The sequence below is a fragment of the Parasteatoda tepidariorum genome, chromosome 3 (genome assembly GCF_982258835.1).
Source record: "Parasteatoda tepidariorum strain Cologne lab strain chromosome 3, Ptep-v5.0, whole genome shotgun sequence".
Classification (NCBI taxonomy): Eukaryota; Metazoa; Arthropoda; class Arachnida; order Araneae; family Theridiidae; genus Parasteatoda; species Parasteatoda tepidariorum.
Window position 1 is genome coordinate 2,823,253 of NC_141757.1, and position 21,581 is coordinate 2,844,833.

The following is a 21,581-nucleotide window of genomic DNA, read 5'->3' on the forward strand; positions in this document are numbered from 1 at the left end:
CTAAAATAACCCACTGAAACACGAACTTAAACAAGTGCAAACTAGTTTCAGTCGCTTCAAAACAATAAAGCTTAAAGTATCACCTGATAATAAAGATTTTACATCAAATCTTATAGTGCGTCTTAATAATTTGGTCTGTTTATTATAATATACTTATATAATATTTGATATAATAAATATTCTATATTTATATAATATATCGTCTAATTTATCCAATCGTCGAATTTATGTGATATATCGCCTAAAATAACCCACTGAAACACGAACGTAAACAAGTGCAAACTAGTTTCAGTCGCTTCAAAACAATAAAGCTTAAAGTATCACCTGATAATAAAGATTTTACATCAAATCTTATAGTGCGTCTTAATAATTTGGTCTGTTTATTATAATATACTTATATAATATTTGATATAATAAATATTCTATATTTATATAATATATCGTCTAATTTATCCAATCGTCGAATTTATGTGATATATCGCCTAAAATAACCCACTGAAACACGAACTTAAACAAGTGCAAACTAGTTTCAGTCGCGTCAAAACAATAAAGCTTAAAGTATCACCTGATAATAAAGATTTTACATCAAATCTTATAGTGCGTCTTAATAATTGGTCTGTTTATTATAATATACTTATATAATATTTGATATAATAAATATTCTATATTTATATAATATATCGTCTAATTTATCCAATCGTCGAATTTATGTGATATATCGCCTAAAATAACCCACTGAAACACGAACGTAAACAAGTGCAAACTAGTTTCAGTCGCGTCAAAACAATAAAGCTTAAAGTATCACCTGATAATAAAGATTTTACATAAAATCTTATAGTGCGTCTTAATAATTTGGTCTGTTTATTATAATATACTTATATAATATTTAATATAATAAATATTCTATATTTATATAATATATCGTCTAATTTATCCAATCGTCGAATTTATGTGATATATCGCCTAAAATAACCTCCGGAAACACGAACGTAAACAAGTGCAAACTAGTTTCAGTCGCGTCAAAACAATAAAGCTTAAAGTATCACCTGATAATAAAGATTTTACATCAAATCTTATAGTGCGTCTTAATAATTGGTCTGTTTATTATAATATACTTATATAATATTTGATATAATAAATATTCTATATTTATATAATATATCGTCTAATTTATCCAATCGTCGAATTTATGTGATATATCGCCTAAAATAACCTCCGGAAACACGAACGTAAACAAGTGCAAACTAGTTTCAGTCGCTTCAAAACAATAAAGCTTAAAGTATCACCTGATAATAAAGATTTTACATAAAATCTTATAGTGCGTCTTAATAATTTGGTCTGTTTATTATAATATACTTATATAATATTTAATATATAAAATATTTTATAGATATATAATTTATCTTTTAATTTATCCAATCGTCGAATTTATGTGATATATCGCCTAAAATAACCCACTGAAACACGAACTTAAACAAGTGCAAACTAGTTTCAGTCGCTTCAAAACAATAAAGCTTAAAGTATCACCTGATAATAAAGATTTTACATCAAATCTTATAGTGCGTCTTAATAATTTGGTCTGTTTATTATAATATACTTATATAATATTTGATATAATAAATATTCTATATTTATATAATTTATCTTTTAATTTATCCAATCGTCGAATTTATGTGATATATCGCCTAAAATAACCCACTGAAACACGAACGTAAACAAGTGCAAACTAGTTTCAGTCGCTTCAAAACAATAAAGCTTAAAGTATCACCTGATAATAAAGATTTTACATCAAATCTTATAGTGCGTCTTAATAATTTGGTCTGTTTATTATAATATACTTATATAATATTTGATATAATAAATATTCTATATTTATATAATATATCGTCTAATTTATCCAATCGTCGAATTTATGTGATATATCGCCTAAAATAACCCACTGAAACACGAACTTAAACAAGTGCAAACTAGTTTCAGTCGCGTCAAAACAATAAAGCTTAAAGTATCACCTGATAATAAAGATTTTACATCAAATCTTATAGTGCGTCTTAATAATTGGTCTGTTTATTATAATATACTTATATAATATTTGATATAATAAATATTCTATATTTATATAATATATCGTCTAATTTATCCAATCGTCGAATTTATGTGATATATCGCCTAAAATAACCCACTGAAACACGAACGTAAACAAGTGCAAACTAGTTTCAGTCGCGTCAAAACAATAAAGCTTAAAGTATCACCTGATAATAAAGATTTTACATAAAATCTTATAGTGCGTCTTAATAATTTGGTCTGTTTATTATAATATACTTATATAATATTTAATATAATAAATATTCTATATTTATATAATATATCGTCTAATTTATCCAATCGTCGAATTTATGTGATATATCGCCTAAAATAACCTCCGGAAACACGAACGTAAACAAGTGCAAACTAGTTTCAGTCGCGTCAAAACAATAAAGCTTAAAGTATCACCTGATAATAAAGATTTTACATCAAATCTTATAGTGCGTCTTAATAATTGGTCTGTTTATTATAATATACTTATATAATATTTGATATAATAAATATTCTATATTTATATAATATATCGTCTAATTTATCCAATCGTCGAATTTATGTGATATATCGCCTAAAATAACCTCCGGAAACACGAACGTAAACAAGTGCAAACTAGTTTCAGTCGCTTCAAAACAATAAAGCTTAAAGTATCACCTGATAATAAAGATTTTACATAAAATCTTATAGTGCGTCTTAATAATTTGGTCTGTTTATTATAATATACTTATATAATATTTAATATATAAAATATTTTATAGATATATAATTTATCTTTTAATTTATCCAATCGTCGAATTTATGTGATATATCGCCTAAAATAACCCACTGAAACACGAACTTAAACAAGTGCAAACTAGTTTCAGTCGCTTCAAAACAATAAAGCTTAAAGTATCACCTGATAATAAAGATTTTACATCAAATCTTATAGTGCGTCTTAATAATTTGGTCTGTTTATTATAATATACTTATATAATATTTGATATAATAAATATTCTATATTTATATAATATATCGTCTAATTTATCCAATCGTCGAATTTATGTGATATATCGCCTAAAATAACCCACTGAAACACGAACGTAAACAAGTGCAAACTAGTTTCAGTCGCTTCAAAACAATAAAGCTTAAAGTATCACCTGATAATAAAGATTTTACATCAAATCTTATAGTGCGTCTTAATAATTTGGTCTGTTTATTATAATATACTTATATAATATTTGATATAATAAATATTCTATATTTATATAATATATCGTCTAATTTATCCAATCGTCGAATTTATGTGATATATCGCCTAAAATAACCCACTGAAACACGAACTTAAACAAGTGCAAACTAGTTTCAGTCGCGTCAAAACAATAAAGCTTAAAGTATCACCTGATAATAAAGATTTTACATCAAATCTTATAGTGCGTCTTAATAATTGGTCTGTTTATTATAATATACTTATATAATATTTGATATAATAAATATTCTATATTTATATAATATATCGTCTAATTTATCCAATCGTCGAATTTATGTGATATATCGCCTAAAATAACCCACTGAAACACGAACGTAAACAAGTGCAAACTAGTTTCAGTCGCGTCAAAACAATAAAGCTTAAAGTATCACCTGATAATAAAGATTTTACATAAAATCTTATAGTGCGTCTTAATAATTTGGTCTGTTTATTATAATATACTTATATAATATTTAATATAATAAATATTCTATATTTATATAATATATCGTCTAATTTATCCAATCGTCGAATTTATATTATGTATCGCCTAAAATAACCCACTGAAACACGAAGGTAAACAAGTGCAAACTAGATTCAGTCGCGTCAAAACAATAAAGCTTAAAGTATCACCTGATAATAAAGATTTTACATAAAATCTTATAGTGCGTCTTAATAATTTGGTCTGTTTATTATTATATACTTATATAATATTTAATATAATAAATATTTTATAGATGTAAATTTATCTTTTAATTTATCCAATCGTCGAATTTATATTATGTATCGTCTAATTTAACCCATTGATACACGAACTTAAACAAGTGCAAAAGTGTCGCGGAAAAACAATAAAACTGTATAGTGTCACCTGATAATTAAGATTTTATGTTAGAATCGTATAGTGCGTCTAATAATTTGGCCAATTAATTTAGAGGAAAATTTTTGTTCTACACGGAAATGTATTCTTACGTAAATAGAATTGGATGAGTTCTTCTTGGAGTAAATTTAAATATCTGTTGGCTGGGGTGGCTTGCTGGACAGGTGTTGTTGTGTCAGGATGGGGAAACCAGTCGTTGATGACAGCCTGTAGGTAGCCTACTTCCCGGTCTACTTCGTGAAGTCGACATGTCAGTAGGATCAATGCCATGAAGGAGAGGCCCTGCAACAGAATATAAAATTTTATTCATCTTTTTATGAACATGCAGTTTATCAACTTAAAGTGCATCTGCCTGTTACCTACTCGTTATGTAAAAATAAAATTTTTGCTGGAAAACGTTGATCTATGCTTAAGTAAATATTATATTAGTTATTTTATATGAATAAAGATATAATATTATATAAAATTATATAGATATAATATTATATAAAATTATATAGATATAATATTATTGTAAATATGTCATTTATTATATGAAAATATAAAGATATAATATTATAGTAAATATTATATGAATAAAGATATTAAAATAATGTCATTTATTCAATTCATACACTCCCTATATCTTGTTCACATTTTCAATCGTTAAATAAAATACGTTAAATTCATCCACTCAATTTCAAATACACTTTTTTGAACTTGTAGTCCATAACACTTGATGTTAATACAGTTTTTTTCAAATATTAATTCATTCATTATATTTGATTAATTAATTTCAGTTTTATATGAGATAAAAGTTTTTAATTATTTAATAAAAAGTAACTATAATAAAAATTTTCTTTGTTGACTTTTAAGTAAGAACTGACTTTTTTGTTTATATTATTTGTTCATTTAAAGAGTCAGATACAATCAACAAATTACTTGAAGAGACACACTTTTAAGCCTTAATGACTTTTAATGAGCACAAATATGTGGACAAAAAACTAGTGATTCAACACTTATTTATCTGTGAACATCAACTGTTTAGCGGTACGAGCAAGAATTATTTAGGACTGAAAAATACCTTTTTTCCATTTAAAAAAAAAATTGGAGAGATTTTCCACCTAGATTAAAAAAAATCATTAAAATGAATGAATAATTCTAAATTGGGGGAAACGTTATGGACCCAAACAAAACCGCGTGCGGAACTCGTATCGACCAGCCATCACTGGGATTCGAACCTGGTACACCTCATTGGAAGGCGATCCCCTGAACCCTCACAGTTCGAAATAACATAAATATAACATAAACTTTATAAACTTAAGTTTAACATTAAAAATAACATAATTTTTGATGATGTAAAGGGGAACTAAAGTTTAAAAAAATGGTGATTAAAAATGTTTTTGTTAAAAGAAAGCACCCCTATGTGTTCAAAAACGAGCGCTTTCAATTTCTCGTATTGTTTATTTTATGGGTAATCATTCCCGAAATGTTATTTTACGCCGATTAAAAAATTCAAGGGAGCTGAATTTGGCTTTCAGAATTTTTATATTACTTCTTGTAATTTATGGCCGATAATATTGAAAAGTAATCTAAATAGTATAATTTCATCATTAGGATTATAACAATTTCTGATTTTTGCAATTTTATGTTTGTTTAAGAACATAAATTTTACGTCGCATTATTGGAAAAAAACACTCAAATCCTTAAATTTTCTTTTTTTTCTTTTTTAAAGTTTAACTTATATTCTCCATTTGAAATTTTTCCACGTTTAATTTGTTTATTTTATTTATTTTTCATAGTTTGCCTTTTAAGGAAGTGAAACTAAGGGATGTTTAATATCTGACGTAAACTTTGCTTATACCTCTTCTCCCCTTTGTCAGCAAAAAAATAAACAAATAAAATTTTTAAAAATTTTGAAATTCATTTTTGAAATTTTGAATTTTGAAATTTTGTAATAAATTTTTTTGTCGTTTACGTAATTTAGTTGCTTTAGTTTAATAAATTTAGTTGCAGACATCTCTTTTAGCTGCTTAAGTAATGTTTGAATGGTCCCTTAATATTTCTTATTGTTTTTCATCTTTTCATCGGAATAAGTACGCCTCCAATCATTATTATTGCTGTGCACATTTTCACATCTATCATTTAAAATAAAATTTGAATTATGATTTAAATAAAATATGATTTAAATAAAATATTATTTAAATAAAATTTGATTTAAACAAAATAGGATTTAAATATGATTTAATATTTATGATTTAGTATATGATTTCAATATGATTTAATATATGATTTAAATATGATTTAAATAAAATATGATTTAAATAAAATATGATTTAAATAAATATGATTTAAATAAAATATGATTTAAATAAATTATGATTAAAATAAAATATAATTAAAATAAAATATGAATTATGATTTGTAACTGGTGTTTTTTAACTGAACTGTCAGCATAACATAGCTTAACAAGGGACAAGGGGACACATAGTAAAGTGTGACACATTGTGAAAAAGAAGGGGGGGGGGAGCTAGGTCAAAAATATCGAAAAGTGTGACAGCATGTGTAACTCTGAGCTCTTCAACTTCAAACTTCATTTCTTGTAAAAATAAAGAAAAGCACAATAATTGAGATCAAATCTTGAGAAATCAACGATTCAAATTGTATGATAATTTGAGAGAAAAAAGTCGGTTTTTATGAGATAACACAACAGCTAATTTTATGTTTCTTAATTTGTTTCCCTCAAAAAGTATTGTTTGGTTTGAGTTACATAATGAAATGAATGTTGGAAAAACAATGGCGTTTACTGGAGAAAAATGTAACTTTCCTCGATTCACGTCGCTGAGTTTCTATTTCAAAAGAACCACTTTCGTTGCCATCATTATAAATGTAACTGTTTTAAAACTTCATCTTTATGAGAATTATTGCTCGAGATATCAGTTTTTTTTTTACAATACTTTATCGGTTGATTCTCATTTTTCTCCCCTTAAAATTCGATTAAAAATAATTATAATATATTTGTTTATAAAATATATAGTTAATATAATTTCATATAAGCACAATTTTCTCCCCTTAAAATTCGATTAAAATAATCATAATAATTTTGTTTATTAAATATATAGATATTATTATATCATGTAAGAATAATTTTTAACTTTAACTAGATTTAAAAAATAAAAAACTACAAAAAAATATTTAAAATTAATATAAAATATGCGATATAATAAAAAGTAATAAGTGAGAAATAGTTTGAATTGTTTACAATATCTAATGATAACTTTATATCCTATTACGCTTCAAATTAGAGTGAATTTATATCTTTCTTGAGTCTATTATATATAAATGCTAAGATTTGTATTTGTCAACATCTAAATTCTCATTCTCATTTTGATTATATTCATTTTTTATTGATTTATTCAATTACTTTTGACATAAAGTGAAGCACGAGCTTATAAAAAGAAGATCTAGAGCAATATAAACTTTTCTCACAAAATTACACAAAACTCACAAAATTACTATAACTTCCAAACAAGAAAAAAAAAGAAGGAAAAAAAACTCCCATTAATTTTTTAAGTGAAAAGAGTTCTTTTAGCTCGTCAAATTTCAACTCTGTAATTTCATTTATACAAACTGCAGAGGAGTTCACAATTTCAACTGTCAATAATTCTCGAACTAATAGCCAAAAGTTAAATTTTTTATTCCATTTTATTTTAAACCGTCGTTAAACAGCAGACCCAAATTTTGAGTTTACGGCTACCAGTGCTCAACTCCGTAGCCTTGTAATTTTGAACCCAATCCTGAAGACGAGGGAACTCCCGGATCAAGTATTGGGGGAAATTTACCTTCGTAAAGGACTTTTTGACGGAACTAAACCGCATTTGCGTTACAGGGAAAGGTAAAACCACGAAAACCTCCCGCGGTTTGCCAGATTGCAAGGGGACTCTAAATCATGATCCGTCTACATCTGGGGATATTTTTACGTCAGCACTGTGGTCGGTGAAAGCCGGAAGCAGAATTCTTATCGACCAGACAACGTTGGGATTCGAACCCGGCGCAAGATATTAATATTTTCGATTTTCGTAGTTTTTTGGATTTTTAAGACATTTACTTTTACCAGTTTCTTTATTTCTAAAAACCGAAATTTGAATTTCTGTGCAACCAATTCATTCTCACGAAATGTTTCCAGAAACATTAGCATAATTCATTCAAGCCTTACAGTGGGGCAAATCCATGAAGTTAGCTGATTTTAAATACACATAGCTCAGTTAAAAAAATTCACGTAATTCAAATAATTTTTGACAAAATAACTCGGGGTTTCAGCAACCAGTTGCGCCAAATTTATTAACTTCCATAAATTAAAAAAAATGTTAGCTGTTTCAGTTCAAAATATTTTTAAACTAATGGAAGTCAATAAAAATCAGATTCAGTGTGAAAGACACCAAGAGTTATTTTAACAAAATCCTCATGTATACCGATGTTTACCCTATATAAAACACTCATGCTTACCCTATAGAAAATTATCAAATTCACCAGATATTTTATTTCCCTTATTTACCCAATATTGGCCCTATTCAGATTTAATAAGTTCACCCGATATTTTATAGCCGTTACTCAGGCAATATAAGTAGTAGGTAGTAGGTATCATAGTAGTAGGTATCATAGTAGGCCATATATATAATTGTTAAATTACCCCGATATTTTAATTCCCTTATTTATCCAATATCGGCCCTATACAGATTTGTTAATTTCACACGATATTTTATTCAGTATCACAATTTTTGATTCTCTGCGGAGGGAATGGCACCCACTCTTCGATAGCCCGACGACCACGCGAAGTCTAGCACTCTACGGTAGAACAGTTAAACCAGTGGTTTCCAACTGGCGGCCCGGGAGCCACATCCGGCCAGCGAAGCCTTTTTTGTGGCCCGCGAACTAAAATATATTAGTTGTCCTTTTTTGCGGACAATTTTTGTAAAAAGTAAAAAATCTATGTGGGTTTAAAATATTTTTCACGTTAATAAAAACCTAATTTCTTCGTTTCCGTGAAATTTATCATACTAACGGTGCAAAAAAAAATTATTTCTCAGGTTTTGCACCCAATAAAATATTTATTCAAATAAAAAAATAATCGTGTATGATGCTCTTTTTTATTTCATTTTTTTTTGTATTTTGTGAATATAATTTAGCATGTGTGTATCAGAAATTTTCTCGAAGAAATTCTCCGATTTAACTTTTTGAAACTACTCATTTTGGACGAAAATATTTACACACACATTTGAAAATTTAAAATGTAAATATCTATTCTCTGGTGGTTGCAGCAGACAAACCTCAATTTTGTCATTGAACATTTTGTGGGCTACTGTGTAAGTTTTAATACCAACCTTTTTAAAATTTTATACCTTAACAGTTAGATATGTGTTGCACATTAATTGTTTAATACATGGATGCACATTAAAGTTATTGTGGCCCGAATTTTTTAATATGCAATAATATATTTTTAAAATATACTTCTAATTTTAATTTGTAAATCAATACTTTTGTTTTGTACAACTTGATAAAAATCTGACAGTAATATTTAATGTGCCTTCAAACATAAAAGAATCCTACATAAAATTTTGATTAAGTTGCGGGCCGCCATTTGAATTGTGTTTTTAACTGTGGCCCCCGGCCTCATGTAAGTTGGAAACCCCTGAGTTAAACGAAGACCGATGCCACACGCCCTCGGTCCCTCTGCAGGCTGATCAAACTGTTCACCCACCCGCACACTGACCGCAGTCAAGTGATGCCTGACTTCAGTGTTCTAATGAACACCGTGTTTAAAATATCAGCCCACTGCGGGACCCCTATCTGTGACAATGTCACGTGGGTAGTATTGCTCACCTCCGTGTTATAGGTTCATCAGGTAGCGATAAATGAGCAACAGTTCCGGCATCCTCCGAAGAGAGTAGTTCAAGTACCTGCCGTTAGTAAAAAAAAAATAATGTAAACGATGGGGGGGGGGGAGGGAATGTACTTGAAATGTTGACCTCGCTGAATAAAAACTCGTTCTCCTTACTCTGGTCAGCTAGAAGTGATTTTGTTATCAAATGCAAGAAAGAGAACATTCATCGTCACGTCTTAACATTTAAAGACATCGAGAATAATAACGAGTTTAAAATGTGACCTCTTGAAATTATTCTATTTCATTTCGTACAAACAGTGTGTCATGATGATTGACAACATGAATGCCTTATTTGATGTCTGTTAAAAAGCATTCGCGAAGTTTCCTTATACAGTTAACCTTATTATATCACAAAAGTCGGTGTAATCTCCAATGAGGTTAATAAAATTATCAATAAAATTATGTACAGTAAAAGTTCGATCGAACTTATAAATGCTTATATCAAAATTACAAAAACTGCGTACTTAAATCAAGCCAAAAATTACTGATCTCTCGCTATTATAGCAATTGCTTTTTTTTTTTTTATATAAGGAAAGCACTTTTGTCTGCTTCTTAAGTAAGTACAGTCGAATCTCTATTTAACGAAATCGCTTCATTCCGATAATAAGTTCGTGATATGGATAATTCGTTAAATAGAAAAGCTCTTTTTGAAATACTTAAACAACACCAAAACAGGTTTTAAACTCATAAACCCTGCACATAATTAAAATAGCAATTGTTGTTGTTGTTCATTTACGTTGCACTAGAGCTGCACAATGGGCTATTGGCGACGGTCTGGGAAACATCCCTGAGGATGATCCGAAGACATGCCATCGCAATATTGATCCTCTGCAGAGGGGATGGCACCCCCGCTTCGGTAGCCCGACGACCTGCGCGCGAAGTCGAGCACTTTACGGTGGAACAGTTTAACGAGGACCCATACCGCACACCCTCGGTCCCTAGGCAGGCTGATCCAAGTGGTCACCCACCCGCACACTGACCGTAGCCAGTGATGCTTGACTTCGGTGATCTGCTGGGAACTGTGTCTTAACGATCAGTCCACTGCGGGACTAAAACAGCAATTGAGACACCTTTATCTTGTAAACTAGTATCTACTATTTATTATACAAATCTTATTCACGAAAGAAATCTGCATGGAAAGCAAGTATAGAGCAAAACATACATTTTCAATTAAAGCAAGATAAATTATAGCTGCTTTTATCATAAAAGTAATTTTAAACATACATTAACCACATGCTTTCTTATGTTTAATAACTACTGATGAAATCCGTTCATTTTGTCTGAGTTTTTATTTTGAAATGCTAACAAAAAAGCAAGGGATTTTACTGCTTTCTCTATAAGTTAAATGTCTTCGAAAATCAATTCAAGGTCATTTCCCACATTAAATGCATTAACAAGTTTGAAATGTTCCGAAATATTTTGGGAAATAGGGAAAATAGATCTCAAAGAAAAGTTCGTTCAATAGAAAGTTCACTTCGCTATTAGGAAGTTTATTTTACGAAGAAATTTCCACAATGTTCTTGGTTCTTCGAAAAAAATCGCAAAATAGAGAAAGTAGCAAAATGGAAGTTCGTTAAATAAAAGTGACCGACTGAAATATTACACGAAAAAGATTCTAAATTAAAAATATTTTTAATCATAACTGTCATAAATCAATGCAAAACCTGAAAAATGAACATCATTTCACCTTAGTTCCCTCTTACAGTCTGAAGACTTTATGATTAAAAAGGCAAACATGTGTGAGAGACCATCGACCAAGTTATCCGCCTGATTACACAAAAAAAGAAATTATTCTGTTATTTTATATGTATCTTGTTTGCCCTTTTGTTACAGAAATATCTAGTCTCTACCACAAGTTCCTTTTCTGACAGTTTACGTGTTAAATTCACGGTTCAATGACGCAATTTTATTTTCATTCTCTCTTTTTTTTTCCTTGTAAAAATTCTCAGTTGATTTAACAATAAGTAGGCAAACTCTAGATACATATTTTATATCAAAATATAAAGTAAACTATCTATCTTATGATGAGTCTTTTTTTACAGCAATTATAACATAAAATGCAGCGAAAATCTGACAACGCACAGTCGTTGCAATTGTCAAGATTCAAATTGTCGTTATTTTACACATATACAATTTAATTATTATGCATATTTACAATTATTATACATATTTACAATTATTATACATATTTACAATTATTATGCATATTTAAAATTATTATACTATTATTATATACGTATTGTCGTATAATTATTATTTACGACAATTATTATACATATTTAAAATAGAAATGAAATTCACCTCTTTTATTTACTATTTCAATTTTCGGGACTTTTTGATGAACATTTGCATTGCATGGAGAGGAAGACCACGAGAACCTCCCTCGGTTTTCCTGATGGCAAAAGGGACTCTAACCCATCATCCGTCTACCACTGAGGATATTTTTACGTCAGCACTGTGGTCGGTGCAAGCCGGGTACGGGATTCGTATCGACCAGCCATTGCGAACCCGGTTCACCTCACTGGAAGGCGAACGCTCTATCCCCTGAGCCACCACGGCTCTATAAACGGGTGTGATGTAAGGTTGTGACAGAAATCGAATTCTTGGCCATAGATGGCGCCACTGATCAGCCTGCGCAGGGACCGAAGGGGCACGGTGTCGGTCCTCGTTAAACTGTTTTACCTTAAAGTGCTCGACTTCCAGCACGAATTCCTTCGAAAATGGCGCAAACTGTTAATAAGTAGAAAAGGCACAGCTTCTTAGACGCATTTATTATTAAATAATGAATGAGTCTATGATCTATTCTTTTCAATGTTTGAAAGGTAGAGACGATATTGCATAAAAAGAAATTGAAAAATATTTCCTGATTTTTATCTGAAAAGGAAATTTTTGTCAATTTCATAAATTCCAATTTTTTGACAATTCAACTTTTCTTACATATGAATAATTTTAAGCCATTTTGAAAATTTTAACGAGTTCTCTCTCTCTCTCTTTTTAAATATAAATAATTTCATATCATTTTCATAATTTTCACCCTGAATAACTTTCGCTCTAATGATCGGATTTTCGCGTCTGAATGTCAATCTTAATGGTTTCTGGGAGTGACTTCAAATATGCTAATTAGTGCTAAGTATTAATTAAGTTACGAAATCGACACAAAAACGCGAACAAACATAGATTCTCAAAAGAAACATGCATATTTTTTGCGTATTTGTATTCCTAAACCTCAGAATAGGGGAATAGGGGGGGGGAGCAGACAAAAGTTCGGGAAAATTGGATAAAAAAATGTAGATTCATAAAGTAATATATGTTTGGCATCGGCCAAAGAAAAAAAAAGAAAGGGGAAAAGAACTATTGCCATAGAAGAATGAGAAATTTAATACTACTATAATCAAACTGCGTAATCGACTAGAGAGAAATACTCCGTTGCTAAGCAACCAAGCTGAGAGAATAAAAAAGAATGAAATAAAAACTGAATTCTATGTTCGCTAGGGGAGGAAAGGCCTTTTTTTTTTATTATGGTTAATAGAAAAATATCTTGAAGTTTCTAGGCAACGGATTTATTTTTAGTTAATTTCTGCCAAAAAAGCAAAGATTGCCTTCGTTTTTACCTCCTTTAAAAATAACATTTGAATCGATTTATAAATTATTTTTAATTATAATTATAAGATTTCAGTGCTTGAACAAATGAACTTAAGTTGTTTTTAACTTATTTAAATATGAAGATTTTATACTAAAACCAAATTTGCTTTATTTTAATTCTATACAGAGTTGTAGGGCAAGTCACGGAAAAGATCCCGTAAAAATTGTAAAATATCTGGTAAGAGATCGCAATGCACATTCACAAGGTTTTGTATAATTCACGATACTTTTTTTTCAAATTATAATTGAAGAAATTAGTAAATGTTACTTGTTCCTCGTAAATTTTATATTAATATTAATCGCATTTAAATATTAATCGCCTCATTTTTTAATATTTCTTCATTGTGAGCCAAATTAATTTTTTAATAATTGATTTTAATTTTTCTCGGCTTCTACTAAATTAAAACAGTTGAAACAATCGAAAAATATGAGGAATATAAAAAAATGAAACCTCATAATTAAACATTTTTCCATCCATAATTAAATTAAATAATAATTAATATCTAATAAAAATTGCTTTTTTTTGCATGAAATTATCTTTGGGTAAATAAATTTTATAGAGCGTTCGCCTTCCAATGAGGTGAACCGGGTTCAAATCCCAGTGACGGCGGGTCAATACGAATTCCGCACCTTTCTCTCACCAACCACAGTACTGACGTAAAATATCCTCAGTGGTACATGGATCATGGGTTAGAGTCCCCTTGCCGTTTGGCTAATCGTGGGAGATTATCATGGTCTTCCTCTCCACGTAACGCAAATGTGGATTAGTTCCATCAAAAAGTACTCCACGAAGGCACATTTCTCCCTATACCTGATCCAGGAGTTCCTTTGTCTTCTGTGTTGGGTTCAAAATTACAAGGCTACTGAGTTAAACGTTTGTAGTCGTAAACCAAAAATTGGATCGGCTGTTTAGCAACGGCTATAAAATAACTTAAAATTTGGTATAGTTTAAATATAAAAATTGTGAGGACTCTATTTTAAGTTATGACATAAAACACAAAAATGCACTTTCTCTGAATTAACGCATCTTTTAATCAACGGATTCCTGATAGGGGGGGGGGGAAGTGAGCATTAGCGATCTGGAAAATATGGTACCAATAATATTAGGCAGATTAGTTGGGATTCCTTAACGTTAATTTCACTTTCTGCGTATTTTGACATACTTCTGGAATTACTGAAATGATTCCCAAGAACATTTTGCACACCTTCATAAAAGTAGTTTATTCAAAAATAACTCCATGAAAAAAATTCTTTTTTTATTATTTTGTTTGCTAAATATTCACACTGATTTAACTTATCTCATTTTAAAGTACAAAATTCCCAAGAGAATCGTTTGATCAGTTAAACAAGACTTTTAAAATGATGAAATATGCCATTAGATAATGTGGCCAAACTGCCTAAACAATTCGTTTCGTTTTTTTCCTCCTTTTTTCTTAAATCAGTTGCAAATTTTGCTGGTGCTAGAAAATGCTTATTTATGGTTCATTCTAGCAAACCGACATTGCAAGAATATTTTGTGATGCAATACAATCATAACCATGTGTCAATAGAACGATGGTTAATATTAAATATTTATTCTCGTCTAAAAAACACTATTTTATATTATTTCAAAGCTGCAAGATGTTTATACTTCATTATAGGTTTCACTGAGATTCCTATATTTATTTAAAGTTTATTTAGATTATTATGATAAAGTTTATTTCGAAGTTAACATGGTGCCCGGGAGAGCCTGGTTGGCTGGCCTCACGTTCGTGACTAGGAGTTCGAACCCAGTCTGCCGAAAAATTCCCGGTGTTGTTACTGGTGCTCTGTCGGGTCACAAAGTCCTCCGTGTTCCCATAACAATTTCATATGTTTTAAATGGTTTACAATATTATCAATTTGAAATTTCTTTTTTGATAAAAATATTACCATCTTTTAAATACTATATCCCATTTTCTTTACTGTTAAGTTTTTCTTTTCATTTAAAATTTTACAATTCTTTGATCAATTTTAAAAGTTTAAATTTACTTAATATACGTAATATACGTCCTTTTAATAATTTTCAATTAACAATTAAATATTTTTCAAATGTAAATAAATACATAGGGTATAAATGCAAGAATGTTACTCTTGTCCGTACTTAATCGAGACTATAAAATACATTGATCCAGTTTGTTTGTTCTTAAGCCTGATAATAAATTATAACTTACCATGGCATAGTGACAAACGATGATACTCCCGGATTTTAAATCCGTAAATCCACTACAACTCCTCATGTGCATCATCTTTACACTTATTTCCACTAGTCTATCCGATGATGACTTCCGCAACAAGCGATATCCGCAAGACGATTTTCAAACATCGCCGCCGCATTCAAATGCGATTCCTCTTATGAAAAGAATGTTTGAATGAAATCGTTTGCCCGCAATTCTTTTCAGGGTTGCCAGCAGACGATTTTTCTTCCAGCGATCGAGTTCACCGAATAAGAAGAACTTTCTCCTTTGATGCGCGGGAAAACTTGATATGAAATTACAGCAGAGTCTCGATTATCCGAATTAATGTGGTCCACGACTAACTCGGATAACGGAAAAACTCGGTTAAAGCGAATGGTATAAAAAAAAAGAAAAAAGTAGGTATGAGTTTAATATATTTAACAAATACAAAATTTATAGGCTTACTTAAAAACATTTAAAGAACATACTTTACTAAAATTAAAGAGTTTTTACTTAAAAAAGTTCGTAATCGTTTTTTGTTTCACATTATTTTGGCGCTTTTATGCTGCAATGTTTCGCGATTTTTTTGTAGGGTAGGGCTGATGTCGCCTCTTCTTGTTGTTTTATATATTTAATATTTTACTTTATATCTTATAACTGTCGTTGAACAGCAGACCCAATTTTTGGACTTACGACTTCTAATGTTCAACTCCGCAGCCTTGTCATTTTTAACCCAATCCAAAAGACAAGGGAACTCCTTTATCAAGTATTAGGAGAAATTTGCCTTCGTGGAGGACTTTTTGAGGGAACTAACCCGCATTTGTGTTACATGGAGAGGAAGACCACGAGAACCTCCCACGTACAGCATGACGGCAAAGGGATGCATGATCCGTCTACCACTGAGGATATTTCCCGTAAGCACTGTGTTCGATGCAAGTCGGATGCGCATTTCGCATCGACCAGCCATCGCAGGGATTCAAACCCGGTCCATCTCATTGGAAGGCGAACGCTCTATCTCCTGAGCCATCTCGGCTCTCGGTAAACTTAAAATATGTTCTTGCATCTTAACTAATTTTTGAAATAATTGTTCGTTACATTCCGTTTAAAATTACATTGAATTCGGGGCCTCTATAAAAATGTTAAAATCATTTTTTTTTCTTTTTTCTTTCTTTTTTTTTTGTTTGCTTCTTTTTCCGTGAATTTTTTATTCTACACGAAATAGAATAAATGACACTTAAAATCTAAAAAATTATATTAAATAAATTTAATAAATAAAAAAAATCAATGTTTTGTTATTTTCTAAGAAAATTATCTTATTAAAGTTAAAATTTTATTTATTGTTTCTATTTTTAAAATGAAATTCAATCAAATTAACTTAATATTATTCGAAAAGTGTCTAATTAATTTTAATATACTATAAATGAACATAGATTACTAATTATACAAGATCTTTAGAAACAATTAAAGGGGTAAAATTAAAGGTAATGAGTGTCTAAAAAATATGAAAAAAAGAGCTTCGCAATATATATATATATATATTTTATTTTGAAATAGAATATTTTAAAGTGAGACACATTCAGTAGTCTGTTGGCGACTATTTATGAAAATGGAACACGGATGTATAAATTAGCTGCAGGCTATCTCTCAGAAAGCTTACTTATTGACCTCCATAGAACCTTGTTTCGCCTCAGCCTATGATTTTATTCATCACAATAATTTCCCCCCTTCTTTTAGAACGAACTTATCTATTGTGCATTCTTTTCGTCTTCTAATTAAAATGTGTAACAACATCACAGAAACCTCACCCGGAAAATAAATAAAATTTCTCAGGTTTTTCAAATTATTCCACTCATTACAGTAGAGACTCTTTACAACGAAGTGCCCCAACAGCGAATTTCTACCTATAATGACAATTTTAAGACGGATAACACTCAAATTATTCTCAATATAACGAAATAGTTTTTTCATTACATGGAATTTTTCAGACGTTGGTAACTAAATAAAATTAACTAAATGAACTGACTAAATAAAAATTAATTAACTTTCTCAAATTTTTTGAAGTCATTCCACAAATTACAGTAGAGACTCTTTACAACGAAGTGTCCCAACAGCGAATATTTCTACCTGTAATGAAAATTTTTAAAGGGATAACATTGAAATTATTTTCAATATAACGAAATCGTTTTTTTTATTATGTGGAATTTTTTAGGCATTTTATTAGATATTTAATTACTCCTGTATATTATTTAAAAAATTAAAAACAGTATTTTTATTTTATTTTAAAAGTAGCATATATATATATATATATATATATATATATATATATATATATATATATATATATATATATATATATATATATATATATATATATATATATATATATATATATATATATATATATATATATATATATATATATATATATATATAAGCCCTACGAAGCATTTGCTAAGAAATCATTTGGAACTGTTACAAACATCTTGATTAGAGAAAAAGTATTGATTTTTTCATCGAAAACAAAAAAGAAAAAAAATATTTCAAAAAAGTATTTTATTTCATTTTGTTTTTGATTTTTTTCTTCACGGAATTAGTTTCTCCTATTTGAAAATCAAATTCTATATTTTATATTCTTTAGTGAATAAAATGTATGTATATTTGTGGCTAATGTTTTATTGAATTGGTGCAGAGTAATATTTTATTTAAAAAAAAAATGAACTGAATCAGTATTGAATTAGTACAAAAAAAAATAATAATTTCTAACAGAGAGGTGAATCTTTTTGTTAGAACAAATCAATGGCTCCGTGGCAGAATTGCGGCGACACGGCGACATTGTCGCAGAACATTGCAAATTTTTCGTAGAAAGATTTTTGGTTTGGGAAGGGAAGAGTTTTCCTTTTTTGCAAAATTTTTTGAAAAATGTTTTTCTTTTTTTTTCCTTCTGTCGAATTTTTTTTCAAATATGTCTTTCTTGCGCATCAAAGAGGAAAGATAGAATCGTGATTTCTCTATTCACATTTGAGATTTTAAATAAAAATCGGTAATGATTGGCTTCAATTTCAAATGAATAATATACAATAAAAAATTCAGAAATCGCGAAAGTTTAAAAGATAGTTCGCTCTAGAAATGTTGTTCTTTCTGTCACTTTTTTTTCTTGAAAAATTCGGGATCTTTATTTTGGGAGTTGCTGCACAGATTTTATGATTTTTAATTTATGTACGAATTTTAATTTATTAATGTAATTTATTTACGAATTTTTATTTGTGCAATAATTTACAAAATTCGAAAGAGGAAATAATGAGTGCATTTTCCGCCTACAAAACGCAAGAATATTGCCCATAATATTAGAACTAAAAAAATAATACTTTTACAATTAAAATTTTTTATTCTATATTTTCTTTCGTAAACACAACGTTTCTGTTAGTTTAAATTAGTAATTGTTATAATTAAAAGTATGTTAAAGCAAAATATATCAGTGTTAAGGAACTTTGTCGCAGAAAACCCGAAAAAATGCATTCAATAGTAATATAAAGCTTAACAACTGTAATCTGAAACCTTTGTCGCAACAAACGCGGAGTGCTCTGTTGTTAAAAAAATGCCCCTAGAGAAAAATAATAGCATACGTTGTACTCAATCTGCAACAATGTTAGTGCAATTGTTGTTACCGTCGCAACACTGCATGAAAAGATTAAAAGTTTATTTTTAATAATTAAAAAGTGTCATTCATTCTTGCACTCTTGAGAAAGTTGGTTGAATTTCTTGTGAAAAGAATTTATTTTGAAAAAAAAAATGTCAAAGCTGTTTAGATACATTCGTAAAAAGCTGTAAGTAATGTATATTTGATTATTTTATAATTGTAAAATAATGTATATTGAAATAAAAATACTTGCATCTTCTTAATGTAAAATTTTTCAACAGTTTCCCTGATTATCCCGAGTTAACTCGGGTAGGTATACATTGTAAATATTTATTATCCCGAGTAAACTCGGGTATGTGTACATTGTAAATATTTATTATCCTGAGTAAAGTCGGGTATGTGTACATTGTAAATATTTATTATCCCGAGTTAACTCGGGTAGGTATACATTGTAAATATTTATTATCCCGAGTAAACTCGGGTATGTGTACATTGTAAATATTTATTATCCTGAGTAAAGTCGGGTATGTGTACATTGTAAATATTTATTATCCCGAGTACACTCGGGTAGGTATACATTGTAAATATTTATTATCCCGAGTAAACTCGGGTATGTGTACATTGTAAATATTTATTATCCTGAGTAAAGTCGGGTATGTGTACATTGTAAATATTTATTATCCCGAGTAAACTCGGGTATGTGTACATTGTAAATATTTATTATCCCGAGTAAACTCGGGTATGTGCACATTGTAAATATTTATTATCCCGAGTAAACTCGGGTATGTGTACATTGTAAATATTTATTATCCTGAGTAAACTCGGGTATGTGTACATTGTAAATATTTATTATCCCGAGTAAACTCGGGTATGTGTACATTGTAAATATTTATTATCCCGAGTAAACTCGGGTATGTGTACATTGTAAATATTTATTATCCTGAGTAAAGTCGGGTATGTGTACATTGTAAATATTTATTATCCCGAGTACACTCGGGTAGGTATACATTGTAAATATTTATTATCCCGAGTAAACTCGGGTATGTGTACATTGTAAATATTTATTATCCTGAGTAAAGTCGGGTATGTGTACATTGTAAATATTTATTATCCCGAGTAAACTCGGGTATGTGTACATTGTAAATATTTATTATCCTGAGTAAACTCGGGTATGTGTACATTGTAAATATTTATTATCCTGAGTAAAGTCGGGTATGTGTACATTGTAAATATTTATTATCCCGAGTAAACTCGGGTATGTGTACATTGTAAATATTTATTATCCTGAGTAAACTCGGGTATGTGTACATTGTAAATATTTATTATCCCGAGTAAACTCGGGTATGTGTACATTGTAAATATTTATTATCCCGAGTAAACTCGGGTATGTGTACATTGTAAATATTTATTATCCCGAGTAAACTCGGGTATGTGTACATTGTAAATATTTATTATCCCGAGTAAACTCGGGTATGTGTACATTGTAAATATTTATTATCCCGAGTAAACTCGGGTATGTGTACATTGTAAATATTTATTATCCTGAGTAAAGTCGGGTATGTGTACATTGTAAATATTTATTATCCCGAGTAAACTCGGGTATGTGTACATTGTAAATATTTATTATCCTGAGTAAAGTCGGGTATGTGTACATTGTAAATATTTATTATCCCGAGTACACTCGGGTAGGTATACATTGTAAATATTTATTATCCCGAGTAAACTCGGGTATGTGTACATTGTAAATATTTATTATCCTGAGTAAAGTCGGGTATGTGTACATTGTAAATATTTATTATCCCGAGTACACTCGGGTAGGTATACATTGTAAATATTTATTATCCCGAGTAAACTCGGGTATGTGTACATTGTAAATATTTATTATCCTGAGTAAAGTCGGGTATGTGTACATTGTAAATATTTATTATCCTGAGTAAAGTCGGGTAGGTATACATTGTAAATATTTATTATCCCGAGTTTAACTCGGGTATGTATACATTGTAAATATT

General features: G+C 29.5%; 1 protein-coding gene across 1 annotated transcript in view; it reads right to left on the bottom strand.

Moving 5' to 3' along the window:
- LOC107446829 (uncharacterized) overlaps window positions 1-16,131 on the bottom strand; it is a 38,939-nt gene extending 22,808 nt beyond the window's left edge. The window contains exons 1-2 of the mRNA XM_016061600.4: window positions 15,933-16,131; window positions 4,271-4,460 (exon numbers count right to left, since the gene is read on the bottom strand). Of these exons, the coding sequence (XP_015917086.3) occupies window positions 4,271-4,460; window positions 15,933-16,007 (265 nt within the window). The 5' untranslated portion in view covers window positions 16,008-16,131. The remainder of the gene's footprint in view (window positions 1-4,270; window positions 4,461-15,932) is intronic.
- Between the last annotated feature and the right edge of the window lie 5,450 nt (window positions 16,132-21,581).